Source organism: Sprattus sprattus (assembly GCF_963457725.1).
Source record: "Sprattus sprattus genome assembly, chromosome: 7".
Taxonomy (NCBI): domain Eukaryota; kingdom Metazoa; phylum Chordata; class Actinopteri; order Clupeiformes; family Clupeidae; genus Sprattus; species Sprattus sprattus.
Window position 1 is genome coordinate 23557813 of NC_137926.1, and position 15410 is coordinate 23573222.

General features: G+C 43.0%; 1 protein-coding gene across 2 annotated transcripts; it reads right to left on the reverse strand.

Moving 5' to 3' along the window:
* Window positions 1-217: 217 nt before the first annotated feature.
* Window positions 218-14774, reverse strand: rassf8a (Ras association domain family member 8a). 2 transcript variants are annotated; one of them, XR_013968716.1, is made up of 7 exons: window positions 14529-14774; window positions 6628-6883; window positions 4817-5664; window positions 3649-3786; window positions 3073-3217; window positions 1522-1748; window positions 218-1208 (listed from the first exon to the last, which is right to left on the reverse strand). XR_013968716.1 is itself a non-coding variant. In XM_080841500.1 (6 exons), exons 2-6 carry the CDS (start codon window positions 6728-6730, stop codon window positions 1627-1629), a joined length of 1356 nt encoding a protein of 451 aa, XP_080697626.1. In that variant the 5' UTR covers window positions 6731-6883; window positions 14529-14774; the 3' UTR covers window positions 218-1626. The 2 variants fall into 2 exon arrangements, 1 of the variants encoding a protein (XP_080697626.1); XM_080841500.1 differs by having other exon boundaries at window positions 218-1748.
* Window positions 14775-15410: the final 636 nt, after the last annotated feature.

The following is a 15410-nucleotide window of genomic DNA, read 5'->3' on the forward strand; positions in this document are numbered from 1 at the left end:
TTTCTTTGCATTATTTGAGATCTGAAGACACTGCATCATTTTTGCTATTTTGACCAATTGTAATTTTTCTGCAAATAAATGATCTAAATGACAATATTTTTATTTGAAATTTGGTAGGAATGTTGCCAGTAGGTTATAGAATAAAACTAAAATGTACATTTTACTTTAACACATACCAATAAATAGTAAAACCAGAGAAACTGATCATTTTGAAGTGGTCTCTTAATTTTTTCCGCGGCTGTATATACTGCACATATTTTATGAGGAAGCCAACATGAAAGAGCGCTATACAAATGGCATAGCAAATACACAAAAGTGGTTTAACCATGCAGTAACAGAATACTTGCCATTGCCAAATAAGACATACTGATAATACATAGAAATACATTGATGACGCAACCCACACCAACTAAATGAAGCGATGGTAGACACAAAACAAGTGCAATACTCAAAACAATTGTTGCACTGGTTTTTACATTCTGCCATGATTTACAATATGCATAGCAGTCGCATATCTTAGATTCACGACATGTAAGTCACGACTCACAGCTTAGATTCATGTCATGTAAGACAGACTACTAAATTCTGGAATAAAATGTGTATCAGGCTAATTATTCTTTAACAGAAGTAATACTGAAGACGTAGAACACTGGGAGCTCTTTTTAAATAGCCTTTTTCAATAATCTCAAAATTACATCTGTGTTACACTGGTTGGATTTCCATTAACACATAAGGCACTGAATGTGTGTTGTTTGTCTGATTAACAGAACCTCAAATATTTATAATTCCACTGCAAAACACGTCATTCACATATTGTTTATTGCTGTTAATATGCAACTATGCAGTTAGATATGGCTTACAAGATATAAACATTGACACTTGTTTTCTTGTTCTTTGGCCTGAATTCATTAAGGAAACATATATATATATAAGAAGTAGAACATTTACACAGTTATATCCTTTTTGAAGGTAAATTGGAAAATGATCTCTTCTAGGAACTGCTTATTCTGTCCACTCAGTGCATCAACTGCATTATTATTAGTCTACATGGATGCAGTATCAGAACTCAGAACTGCTTAGATGTTTTGAAATAACTATTAACAATTCAGTTCTTCCCTATTGTAAAACAGGTTTATCACAGGTACTCCAAAAACTCCACAGTTCCATACTGATATTCCAGGTGAGCTTCTCCATGCTTTGAAGGTCTCCTAAGAAGTATAGTTGAGAAAAGTGGATAGGCAAGAAAAACAGGGGAAAGCCCCTTTGCAATAACGTGACCTCAGAGAAAAGAGCTCATCTCCATCTCTACCTATCTCCAGCTGTGGTAATGCCATACAATGTGCTGACTAAGTTCATAAATGAATGTTAACAGCCCAGAGATCAACATAGTGTAAAGGTAAACAACTATGAGATGTCCTCATCAACATCACTCTCCAAACTGAGCGTGTAGTAAACACAGAACCCTACAAACTACAAAAGGCTGGACTGTGATAACCGTAGTATTCCTATGAACTCCATTACCTCCACCTAATAAAAGGCAACTGAGAGGATTAAGTATTTTGTGGTGTTGGGATGCTGGCTGGCATCTTTGAGGGGACAGTAGGGGGTGGCTGCTTTCTTTAGCCCTCACACATAGATGCCCTCTGGGTTTAACGCTGACCTCAGACCACTCTGCAGGACCCGCAAGTGCCCTGGAATGGGGTGGGCTACACCTGGACGTTTCAGAGAACCAGACAAGGCAGCAAAATCTGAGGGTAGAGAGAGACAGACCAGTGAAGATATCAGTCATGAATTCAAATGAATGAAATTTCCCTTCATCACTACAGACCCGTTCTAATACTCTGTGATAAAACAATCAATAAAAATTACTCAGTACAAACAACTCCATGACCAACCACTGGGTGTCAGGCTGGAGCAGAGAGGGGATGCAACTGCTGTTGGTAAGTTGCTTTAACAACAATGACATCATCTGATATAAAACATATTTCCTGCCAGACCATTAGAAGTCAACGATCAAAAGCACCAGAGAACCTTCCCGAAATGATGACTATGTTTGGGTTTACACTGGGGGCAGTTATGACTACCATATTTCAGGAAACAGCCCTAACATTGCCTATATCTGCACAGTTAAAAGCTTAATTTGGTATGGAATGAAGCCTATTGCTGTTTATCCCATGGGGACATGCAGAGGGTCAACAATTCAATATCTCAATCAGTCGAGCCAGATCTCTTCCTGCTTTGAACAGGACACTTTTCCTTTCTTCTCTTCCTCTCTTTCTTTCTATCCCTCTAAGTTGCCCTTATCCCCCTTTCATGTTTCCTAAAGTCAATCAGAGTAAGTGCTCTGTGTCTCTGATGGGGACCAGTGAGGTGAATGACCGTTTCCTGGCAGCCGTTGCCAGAGAGACCAGAAGTGACACGGGAGGAGGCATAACACATGTTGCGCTTTGGCGGACAAGCTAACTCACGCTCAGCGGTGAGCCAGTGGGAGGGTTGGCAGGAAAGAACAGCTCTCTTGATATAAACCGACGGTGCTGCAAGCACAGATTGAGCAGACTTCCTGTAGGTGTGCGTGAGTCAGTGTGTATGTGGGCTGCGCTTAGCTTAACATAGCATCACATCGATTTAGAATTTTATCATTTGTCATTTGTGTTCTTTTTGTCCCAAAACGACAATGGCAGGAACTTTTTTGAGAAGCAAGGCTGCTGTAGTAAATAACGTTTTGAAGATCCAGAGCCACAAAGCCGTTTTAATAAGACGATTGGTGTAAAAACACCATCCTGTCCCACGGTGGTTCTGCCATGACTCTAGGACTGTCCTAGGCTCTGACCTTCTGTTTCAACACAGGCCAGCTATAATAACAGATCAGGAACCCTCCAAAGACACAGCCAAGTGACTGCCATGATGGTCATGCCTTGTGTTGGCAGTAAATTAAAATGCTGCTTACATCACAAAATAGGAATCACTGCAGGTATGCATAATGAGAGTGTCTAGCATTTACGTACATACTCATGTGCATGCATACAGCATGTAATTATGCACAGTAAACAAACGGCGTGGTGTTCGTTATACCTGTGCTCTCTGTAGCCTGGCCGCCCTCCTCCTCACCGGGCTCGACCGGCAGCACCGTGACCTTGGTGCCTGTTTGCTGGATGAACTGCTGTAGGTTGACCTGCCTGAGCTCCTTGGTCAGTTGCTCCAACTCGTGCTGTTTCTCCTGTGCAGGCAGGAGTCAGGAGACAGAATGATGAGTGTGAGTTGAAGAGGGGGAGAGGAGGCTTTGGGAGGGGTGGGAGGTCACATGAATGTTGGAGTTTAAAATGATGAATTTCCCACCGTGCTTCAGAATTTCCCTTTTACTGGTGAGGTGTGTATATTTTTGCTGTCTTGTCTGTGTGTGTGTTTGTTGGGACATGTTTTAGATGTATGTCTAAGCACACATAATCTTTTGTATGTGCAAGTGTGTAAGTATACTGTTTGTGAATATGTACGCATATGTTTTGCTGTGTGTGTGTGTGTGTGTGTGTGTGTGTGTGTGTGTGTGTGTGTGTGTGTGTGTGTGTGTGTGTGTGTGTGTGTGTGTGTGTGTGTGTGTGTGAGAGAGAGGGAGAGAGAGAGAGATAGAGAGAGAGTGTGTGCGTTCCTCACCTGCAGCCTCTTCCCACACTGGCCCAGTGAGCGCTCCAGAGCTCTGCAGCTGCTCTCCATCTGGACGGTGTGCTGGGTCTGCACCTTCAGCTCCAGAGCCACGCGCTGCAGACGCGCTAGCAGCTCCTCCTCACTCACCTGCTCGGGTGGGCCATAAACAATAACATTATTTTCTTTTTTTTATTCAGTGATTTTTCTATGTATGTGCAAAATTATTTCACAGCTTCTAAACTTTAGTTTTTGTGTGTTTTTGAGTGTACACACAACATTTCAAAAGTTTCAAAATACACAAACAAAAAGTGACAGGTTGAAAAAGGGTTCACACGTGCAAATAGCTTTTCACTTCTAACCAAAAGGCAATTTCCATTTGAGGATTTTAAAGCACTCAATGAAAGGAAAACGGCATGCAAGTACAACTACAACCCAAATATGATCTTCTTTAATGAGATACTGACTGCTAGATGTTAGCAATTAAATGTGCATATGACCTTAAACAACATTTGGCTATTCAAAGTGTCAAAGAGTTAGTTTAAGCAGGCCCTCATATTGTTTATAGACTGACAGTGATAGTTTGAAGACAAGGTTCTTACGAAGGATGATCTGTTAAGTACCTTGAGTAAGAATGTAGAACATTTTGGCAATGCCAATGCTTAGAATTGCCAATGTTAGAATTCCAAAGCCATTCTGATAAATTCAGAGACGGAGATAAGCTCATCGGGGCTTGGACTGTTCGCCTGTGCTCTCACAAATATTCCTGTCTACCCTTATCTTACCAATTTTGTGATTTTATGTTGTTTGTTTATACTTTTGAATATGAATAGGTATGGCCGTCACCTAGTTCTGTCTTCATTCTGAGGTTAACTAGATTAAGTAAATAGGCTGATAAAACCTTTGGAAGACGCACAGGAAGATGAACAGAAAAATGTATGGATTGACTTATTGGTTTATTGAATAATGTATTCTCATACAATTGATTAATTTATGAAAAATGGGACACTAAATTGTATTGGTGAAGTGTGAGTCAGCTCTATGATGGCAGTGGATATCAGATGCAGAGCGGTCTTCTATCATATTATTCTACATTAGTTAAAGTTCAAGGCACTAAGCAGTCACTAAACATTCACACTGAGCATTAGTAATTGCAGTGTTTATTGTGAGTCTCCCACACCTGCTGTATCTCTTTCTGCTCCATCTGAACCCTCTCAGCCTCCAGCCCTGCCTCCATGCCCTGCTGCCGTGACAGCCGCTGCTTCAGCTTGTCCTCGCAGTCCCGCACACGTCCCCTCATCTCCTGCAGCCTCTCGTCCAGCTGCCGCTCGCTCTCCCGCTCGATCTCCAGCTCGCTCGTCCAGAACTCCTCCTCTGCCATCTCCACCTCATTCCTGCGCAGACGCTTATCCAGGCATGTGATCTCCTCCGCCACTGCTGCCATAACTGCAGCATCGCAACCACCACCACACTCTCCTCTCCCCTTGAAAGTCCTAAGCTCCACGTTGTAGGCCTCTACCCTGTGACTGAGGACCCCCAACTTCTCCCCCTGCAGACGGATCAGTCGGGTCAGGTCCTCCTCACGGGTCCCCGAAAGATGCATCAAGGCGGATGTGGGCATGTGTCCATTGCTCAACGTGACAGCCTGGCATTTTGGCTCAACCTCACTGCCGCCGCCACCGCCCAGCCGCCCCCCGCTCAGGATGTCTCGGAGGCTCCGTGGGGCCCCTCCGAAGGTGAGCGACTTGCGTCTGGGTTCCCGGCGCCGCAGTGCGAGGCTGTCCTGCGGCCGGAACTTGGCCATGGGTGGGAGGCTCTGTCTGTGGGGGCCACGCTCAGGCAGCCTGGAGCATGGGCCTTCTGACGGGGGCCTCTCGGTCAGAGTGGGCCCTGTGCGGTGCAGGATGAGCTGCACATCGCCTGCATACTGGCCCCAGGTGTTCAGCGAGGCCACGGGGCTCTCGTGTGGGGCCAGGAAGCGCTCCGAGTCCCGCCATTTCTCAATCAGAGTGTACCTCCCAGTGCGCCCTATGAAGAGGATGCACAAGTTAAGGTTATGGTCTTTGGAGGAAGCTTTTTTCCTTCACATAAAACTGATTTATGCTAGATCATTCCAAATGAAAGGAAATAAGCTCCATTGTCTATATGCCTCTAGCCTCTAATATCTAATTTGTGGCCTGGTTTTGTGGTTTAGATGTAATTTTAAGTGTAATTAAGATAGATCAGGACATCTAAGGAACAGGAAGCCATTTTGTAGGCCAAGGAGGCCATATAGTTGCAGGGTATAGAGTTTTTGAGGATTTAAAGGACTGATGTTTTAAAGCCCTATTATGCTTCATTCTTCCTTCTTCTTCTCGTCTCAACGCTGAAAGGTTTGAAAGATAACATTCCCATAAAGATTGGTAAGTAAGTGTCGGCTTTTGAAATAGCAACAGGGTGCCTCAGCGTGGCTGCCTTCCTGAGTTGGAGGATGAGTCAGATTTTCCATCTCAGCTTGAGCTCGCGGCTCCGCTGTTTCTCTTTCTTTGAGCAGCGGAGGGGTACATAATCGTATTTGGACCAGAACCACCATTTCAGTGGAGCTAAACTTTCCCCCTGATCTTATAGACGACCGCAGACTCTGTGGATGATGACGGCTTTCCACTACTATTACCGTCTCACATTTGGAATTTGGCTTGCCATAGAACCTTCCTTGGCCAAAACACATCATCTGCACAGTAATTGAATCAAGTACCAGAGTTAATATTATTTATGTTGTAAGAAAATTCAACTTGTTTTAAAGACAAATAGTACCTTCCAATATGCAAACACCCGATACTATCCTCAAACAATACACTTGAATTGTGATCAAAGGTATGGTTAATGTTCTATGTCTCTACCACTAACAAAAGCCTTGGGCGATTTAATAAATATGAAAACAGTGAGATAACCCAACAACAACAGCAACAATAACAACCACAGCAAAAGTAATCCATGTCCTCCATACAGTACCTATTGCTTGGGCCAGGGCAATAACCACCTCCTGGCAGGTAGTTGCCTCTGTGACACCACAGACAACACGCTGGACGCCATCCACCCAGACTTTGAGCTCCATCCTGGGTCAGCGCCTGTGGGTCTTCCCCCCTCATTCCCCCATGATTTCAGTCAAGGCCTCAGGGCTGTGCCAACAGCCCTCCACCCTTCTTCTTCCTCAGCCTTCCTCTGGTCAGCAATGGGAACACTACCAGGGACGTGCCAGCAGCAGCAACTGTAAGTGAAGAGGAATCATATAGGATCATGAGCAAACACATTACTCATACATCACATCCTGCAGTGGTGTCTGTGGCTTGATCCTATCTCCAGGCACAAAACATCACATATACAACTACAAGTTCTGGGCAATGAACAATGCAGAGGGATCTTTTTTCACAATCCCCTTTATATGTCTGATAGTGTTTTGAAGTTTGCTTCAGTTGCTACAAATGGTTGCTATGGCATTCATGTTCGGCGGAGCTTGTAATAGAGAGAAAAACAACCTTGTGCAAAACAATAGTGAAGACCTCATCTGTCCTCCTGTTACAAAAGGGCTTCATTGTGCATCACCCACCTTCCCAATCAGGAAGTCTTTTTAAAAAAGGAAACCCCTCAGCAGTCTTAACAACAGACCTCTGTATGCTTTCAGCTCTACAGACTTCCTTCCTCACATTTCCTCCAGGATTTAATCACAACAATGTAGAGACCTTCTTGAAAGAGAGCATACACTTCCCTGCTTTCATCAGTTCACTCTGCCGAGGTGAAAAGAAAAACAAAATACAAAAGCTGCAGTGGCTTTCAAACACACACAGCTCTAAAAACCTGTCTCTATTTATAGGGGAAGTAGAGGGAGAGGAGAATAGGTGCAAACAGTTGGCTGAGGTGGGCATGGCCTGCTGGAAGACCTGGGACCAGCTGGACCCGGCCATATTGTCCCTCCCACCTCTGCGAATAGGAACATTTTTTGGGGGGCAGCCTGACTGCCAGCGGGGGTGCGTGAGCCAAGTTTCCTCCTCTGTGCCGAGCGTGGACAGGCCCTCGAGGCACACGGGGAGGATGCAGGTGAAGGAAGATCTGTTGACAGAGGATCTGGGATGTCTAAAAGTGGCCTTGCTCTCGGTGAAATGACACTGTCAGGATTGTTTAATTCAAGGGTATTTTGTGGAGAAATTCCACAACGAGTCCGTTGTTCTCAACAAGATGCACGTTACAGAAGTGTGAGGGAGGGTTTTTTCTCGAAAAGTGTTTACCTAAGAGACTAAATTACAGCAAGTGTGATTAAAACTGTGCAGCACAGTGGGGTTAACGTGTATATAAAGACCTCATAAAACAGCCAGTGTTGGCAGTCTTGGATTCAATAAGAAATACAAGGTTGTAAGGAATGATTTAATATTTGAAAAAACATCTGATTTGTTTAACTTTTATTGAACGAGCCAAGAATACTTGATATCATAATGGCAATCTATATCTATGTAATTCACTAACTCTCTATTGCTAAAGTTGTAGTTTGTTTCTGACATCAATAAAGCTCTGCAAAAGCAAGCATGCACAACTGAAAAGTAAGATCAGTTAGGTATGCATAAACCTTGGGAACACTAACAACAGCACTGCAGGCACTGACAAAACCTTGCTAGCTTGCTAAATAGCACATACACCTCTGTGCAGGTCTGTCTATCTGTCCTTGACATGGCCATAGACCTTCAAATAGAATTTGAACATCAAAACTAGTTATAAAGGTTAATTCCTGCAAAGTATTTCTTTAAGGTAAACCTTGATTGCAAACAAAATGAAAACACCACTCATTATAGTCACAGTGAATGAGAAACAAAGTTGGAAACATATCGTGTTTTTTTAAGTTCTGAGTCCTTTTGACATTCAGAGCCAAAAATGTTTGGTTGGTTTAGTAGGGCTGACGGCTGTGAAGCAAATCTACTGTTCTGACTCCTTCAGAAAGCAGAAGGCAGCAAAGCAGCACCTCCTCCTCACTTTGTTTATGCTTTCCATCTCTGTTCTTGGATTTCATGGTGGAGAGAGCTGCTGTCCTGTGCTGTCCCTCATTAAAACACACTGCCCTTAAATGGAACTGGCCATAAGCAGAACGGAGGATGGCTAAGAGTCACACCAACAGGATTATGGGAATTACTTTGCACAGAGCCGCCATTTCAGTCGACCTTTTTCCACGGTTAAAACAAAGATCCCAGTAGCCCAATGAATTCTGACATGTATGTACAAAGAGGAGTGGTGTGTGTGTGTGCGCGCGTGCGCGCGTGTGTGCGTATGTGTGTGTGTGTGTGTGTGTGTGTGTGTGTGTGTGTGAGTGAGTGAGAGAGAGAAAGTGTGTGTGTGTGTGTGTCTGTGGTTACTGAGGCCCACTGCAATGCTTGTACTATAAATCACACTTAGGAACTGAGTGGAGTTTAGGGGCGCTCAGTCAACTCAATCCAACTAAGCCATGGTCATTGCAGTCCGACTCTTAAACAGAGCTGTGAGTGCGTAGCTGAAAACACATCTGCAAGACATGCCATCTCATCTAATATTTCTCCAATAGTCCAAACATCAAAACATTTCATATAACATGACACGGCATAAGAGTACACATTTTTTGTTCAAGTGCAGCGTCTCGTGCCAGACATCACTAGATGACCTTGAGCTAGTATAAACAGCCTTTCCTTCCAAGATCTCTTTTATGCATGTTAACCATGTATGAAGACTGATTACACAACCAGCCTACAAATATGATCAAACTGACAGGCATACTGGTCTGTTTTACTTAATAATGTAGTATATGATGTTTTACACGGAGACAATAACCAAAAATGTAAAGACCGGATGTAATTAAATGATAATAGCAACAAAAAAAAGACTTTACAGCAGGATGTGGGAAATTAATTCCAATACTACAATACAGTTACTACTTGGGATATGATCAGAATTAATCATTATTCGTCACCATGTAGTCTTGCCATAATGGGCCTTTAAAGAGAATATAGCCTAGTTTTTTGAAGCCAGACAAATATTACAATTTCCACATAATCAAAATATAGGTGGATCTGATAGGCTTTCTTCCAAACCAACCAGAATAACTGCAGACAAAGTGGACACAGGCAGCCTCAGGATTTCATCCATTCCTGCACATGGGTGGTCTTGTCCTGATGACAGTATGGTCCACAGTGAAACAGGAACGGTCGTAGCCTTTAGTGTTTCTTCACACCTTAGCATTGCACTGGCTGATGAACAGATGTCTCTGACTTGGGTGTCCTTCAACCAAGTGGTCTTTACTAGCAGCTATTACAAAACCTATTCTAAACACTTCGCTGTGTTTCCCTGCACAAAATGGCTCCTCTTCCAGAATAAAAAATGTCCACCCTATAAAATCTTGCTTTTAATCTGAAAGGGGCCATTTCTTTAGCCTGGTGACACCAGCCTACGTATTTCCATCTGCATTGATTTGGAGTCACAGTCTGGTAACGGCCAGGCTACCATTTCTTAGCGCCAAACAGCCAAATGTGTGGTAATCAAAGTCTTTGTATTCCACATGCATTTGTAATATGCGTTACAGCTGGATTCACTCTCTGCACAGAAGAGTAGTGATGGTTGATTTATCCTGACACATACATCACTAACCCTCCGGCTCCATTACACGTCTCAGTCAGAGAATGCACAAGGATGTTGCAAGCAGCACACCCCCGCACCCCAAATCTAAAAGAGTCCCTCACTACCTGTCAGAGGTGTGAGAAATCTGCTCAAAGGGGGTGCGGAGAGAGAATCTGCTCCCACAGCTAGCAGCCCGATGCAGCCGGCAGCACCCCAGAGCTCTGGCATGCATCGCGCAGCCTCACTGCGGCAAAACAACTAACCATATGCTCCTTCAGGCTGCCCTCGGCCGCTCAATGTGTTGGCACACAGTCAGCGTAAGGATATCCCGGCCTCTAGTTTATCACTCCGAGCATAGAACAAACACAGAATTATTCACTGAAATACTTTTTCTGTATCTTTATGGTTCAGGGGCCTTTAAGTGGCAAGTAAGAGACAGGGCATCTTGCAAGCACATTCTTAAGTGGTACTGCTGTAATAAAGAAGCAGAGGCAAAAACAACCAACCAGGCCAACCACACCATTTGGGCTATGAGATGCAGGAAGCAGAATGGTAATATAGTCACTGAGACAAACACTGCATCAACACAGTCCTGAATTACGTTACCCATGAATAGCTTGCATTACCTCCCTTTCCTATCAGAATAAACACACCTTTGTTTTCTTTCAAACAGCAGGGCGCCATTCAAGGAAGGGGGTGGGGCAGGGGGAAGGTTGGGGGGGCTGTTAAAAAAACAGGAATCCTATGGAGGAGAACCAATCAAAACCAAATCCCAGTGTAAATACTCCCCTCCAATGCAAACTGATGCCTATCCATCTCAAATATATATATATATATATATATATATATATATATATATATATATATATATATATATATATATATATATATATATAAAAAAGCTATAATAGCTTTCTGTTTTTGCAATGTTTCCAAATCTATTTTCAGACAGACATTAATTCCAATTGCCCTTCCCGCTGGGCTTCATACAATTACCAGCCTTTTATGCACTGCGCTGTAATTGGTTGCAGACATCTCACAAAATGGATCCATACACACAAAGAAAAAGACTCTGATTTTAGGGTTGTGGAACCCCCTTTTCCCCCCAGAGCTGAGCTCCTCTGTAGTTTCATGAGGCTCCGTGATGAAGTGCAATCCAAATCCCGCCTTGAGCGCTATGCGCAGCGGCTCACATTTATTGACTTTGGGCACCTGGATTTTTTTAATGGCTCACAACATGTTGACTACTGGACTGTGCATTAACTGTTGGAGAGGCTATGGTGTGCAGAGTAAAAGTGTGTTTATAATAAGCGAACGCTCATGAACAAATCAAGGCTGAATGCCAACTTTTTCCATGATTCATCCTGAGTGTTGTGCCTGTTTGTTTGGCCCTGCATTCGGCATCATTACAGGACATCACCTTGTAACCACATATTTGCATTTCAACACTTCAATATTACGGGATAAATACTAACCAAGGCGTGAGATGTGACAAAGGAGACATTATGTCCAAGATTGCAGAGACAAAAAAATGTACCCTACACTACTATCCTTAAGCTTTGTTATGAACATCTGACCACTTCACCGTAGAACTTCGAGTTTTCACTGAAGAAAGGCAGTATGAGAAAGGAAAGTTCTAGAGTAATGTGGTATAAACATCACCCCTCTGACCCCTATGAGTTGACTGCAGAAGTGCACTTGTGACTTAGCATAGCTAGACACAGTCAGTGCATTTTGCTCAGCTTACATTTATTTTGAGCTGGCAGTTCTCCATTGGGAAGAGTTTCCATCCATGTCTTTGGTAATGGGTGTCGACCTGTACAAAATTGAAAGTGACTGAAAGAGCCTTTAACTAATTACCAAAGTCAAGTACCACAATGTTAGCCCTGACTTTCTAGGCTGCATTTTTGGATCATTTTGTGTCCATATGAGCTTCTCACCACTGATCAATGATTGGTGAACCCCAATCGGTGCCCTTTAGGAACGGTCCAGCTGTACCCTAAGCCTATTAGCATTTATGAAAGTATTGCACACACCATATTTTCCTTTAAGAAGCCATGGATGAACAAATATTCTATGTTCATTATTACCCAGTAATATAATATTTTTTTAAATGTGACCTCCAGATCAGTGGTGTAAGAGAAATGTAGAGGGATTGATTTCTGGGATCCAGGTAGCTAACCTGCTGGACAGGCTGTTTTGACCATCTTTGCATATTTACATTCTTGTGCAACGTTGAGTTGATGCAAGTTCTCTACCAACTGTAAACCCCAATTTCGCTTCAGGAGCAGCGTCATCTTATCAAATAAAAGGCAGAGAAGAAAAGGAGAAGGACTGGAAGAGATAAGTCCCTACACTTGACAGAGCAGATCATCTCTGGATATAGAAGGGGTGGGTTTCATTGTCAGTCAAGGATGTTAACAAACATGCAGAAACTAGCCTATCTATCAGCATGCGCCTTGATCTTGCACCACATAAACTGACAACAGTAAAAGACCGGCATTCCTGCCCTGTGTGAAAGCCATGAGCCATAACAGAGATAAGGGAATTCACAGTCACTGGACTGATCTTTGGTGCCTGACTTCATGGGAAATATGAAGAGAGATGTGAATCATGGCCAGTCTTACAGCCCAACAAGCAGCATTTACATCAACTTTGTTAGAAGTTCAAAAGTTTGCTGTATGATAACAGTATATTTACCCTATGGAGAAGAGGGCAGAAAGACGGTGTTGGTGGTAGAGGTTTCATGAATTTCAAAACAGGAACAAGATAATATAATTCTGTAATAAATACCTCTATATATAACTGCCAAATGTTATCCTGACTTTATTGGCACAATTGATCTCAACTCATTTCAAATAAGTGAATCCTTCAGCCAACTGTGAATGTTTCAGGCAAAATAGGCAGCTTTGCTTAAGTACCAGAAAACATGACCCTGGTAGTCAGGTAAGGGAAAACTCACATCTGCTTCATGTTCCAATAGGGCAGAGGCTGTAGCCTAGGGCCCAAGGCAGAACACAAGACATCCCTCATACAGCTATACAACACCTAGGATGCTGCACTGGAGGGAGAGGGATAAGTGCTCTGCATAGCTGAAGCTCTGCGATGAATCCTTCTCCTTTATCTCCAAAAATCATCCCCCTATTCATTTAAGGTTTTGAAATATGTTTCTAACACCCAGCAGGGATCGAGGTTGTTTCTATTTCATGAAGCTGAAACCGCTCCATGTATTCACTTGTGTGTGTTTAATATAAAGTTAAGGCTGTGATTGATGGGGATATACGTTCCTCGGGGAGCAGGCAGTAGCCTAACTGTGCACAGAGTAGTGCATCTCAATATCACAAAGAACTTCCTTCACCTTCCAAAGAGGTTCTCTTGGTGTACCTATTTAGAATCACATGCAGACTGGGGGAGACGGCAGAGCTCCCTTGGCCCCCGTTGACCTATTCTGTCTCCTTATGGATTCCCTCATTGGCAGAGATGTTTTAATAAACTCTTGAGTCCCCTCCCAGAGTCAGGAGGTCAGTAATGGCAGAATGGCTAACATCTGGACAGTACATTTGACAAGGAATAATACCGCCTTTGTTCTCTTGCCATGGCTGGGAGATGCAGACTGACTTTGAAGTGCCAGCCTCCAGCAGGGCAAGAGTAGTATCTTACAACACACTGATATGCCCAAGTGACATCCAAATTCATCATAAATACTGAGTATGTCCTGCTTATCAAAACCATACAAACAATAAGGCAGTGAAATATGAGAAACTGGGTCCAATGGGTTCTTATTTTCTTTTTCTGGTCAGTAAACAGTTTTTCTGCAGACAGGGCACAGCGTTTTCTAGATGAAAAGCAATAGTAACACTGCAATGACCTTTAGAAACACAACCAGTTCTTTGTAAAAAAAATAAATAAAAATGTTTTAATATTTGCACTGATCTTTCGGTTCAGTCGTGAAATCATCACGAGACGTGATCATCATCCCTCGTGAAAGTTGATCAGTTAGAGCGATTGTTTCGTAAACTTTGTAGCGTATTTCAACATCACACTTAACAGCGCTCAGTGTTATTATAAAGAAACTGTTTGTATTGGCCAAAGCGCACACAGTCTCCATCACTGAACAGACTTACTTCTTTCCTAAGATGGCAAAGTTTTCAGCGAAAATTTCTTTGCACTACTCACCAACGGCCCCCGGAGTTTTTTGGGAACACTTCTACATTTCACTAATGGGCAAAACACATGCTTTAATTTAGGCTGTATTTCAGCCACTAAAATAAGAGATATGATCTTACCTTTGTTTCTCCTCAGAAGAGGAAAACAAGCAGTCCCGCTTAACGTTGATCTCGATTTAGCCTAAATCAGATCGTGGAGTCGACTATTAGGCTGTATGCAAATTCCCTCATGACGACTGGCAATATGAACCAGAGGACATTCCAGCGTCTGTCCAGAGCCATATGACAGACGACTTTTCCGCGAGTGAAGTTTTTGCCCGTCGCAACTCAAAAGGATGTAGTTCCACAATCAGCCAAGCAGCGGAAAAAGCTATCCTCTCATTTCGACAGTCTTAACAGGGACACCGCAAGGCATTATGGACTATTTTAAAGCTGTAATGTACCCCTCAAGGCGTCTGCCCACAGAATATATTTTACATCTGTTCAACATCAAAGACGGAGGGTGCGCGTTTGTGGGCCAAGTCTGAAAGAGAGGGCAGCAACAGTGTGTCAGTTATTCAGAAAATATTTATCACCAGAAGTTTTATGATCCAATCCAACTGCACTTTTGTTATAATTGTGTAGTTGGAATTCCATAAGCTCAGTTTACTGAAACATATCTAAGAAAGGAACATAAAAAGCTTCAGGCCCAGAATATGAAAACCTAGCTCGTCTGGCTTCAGCTTGTTCTAACAGACTTTCGAGGTATATTATCAATCATTCTGGTTTTCTGATGACAGATTTATCTTGAAGAATTGACTTTTCCTCGCATGGTTCTTTCACCTTAGACAGGCTTACTGATACTGGGCAATCAAATAAGTGGAAAGTGCCTTGCAATTACTACTGCTTTGAGTGCTGCCTTGGCAACAACTCCTTTCTTTCCTGCTGCAGAATCCTCTCCAGATCAGGTCTGATGTTTTCCCCTTGTAAGCAACTGTTGAGGCCTAGAGTGTACGAAGAGCC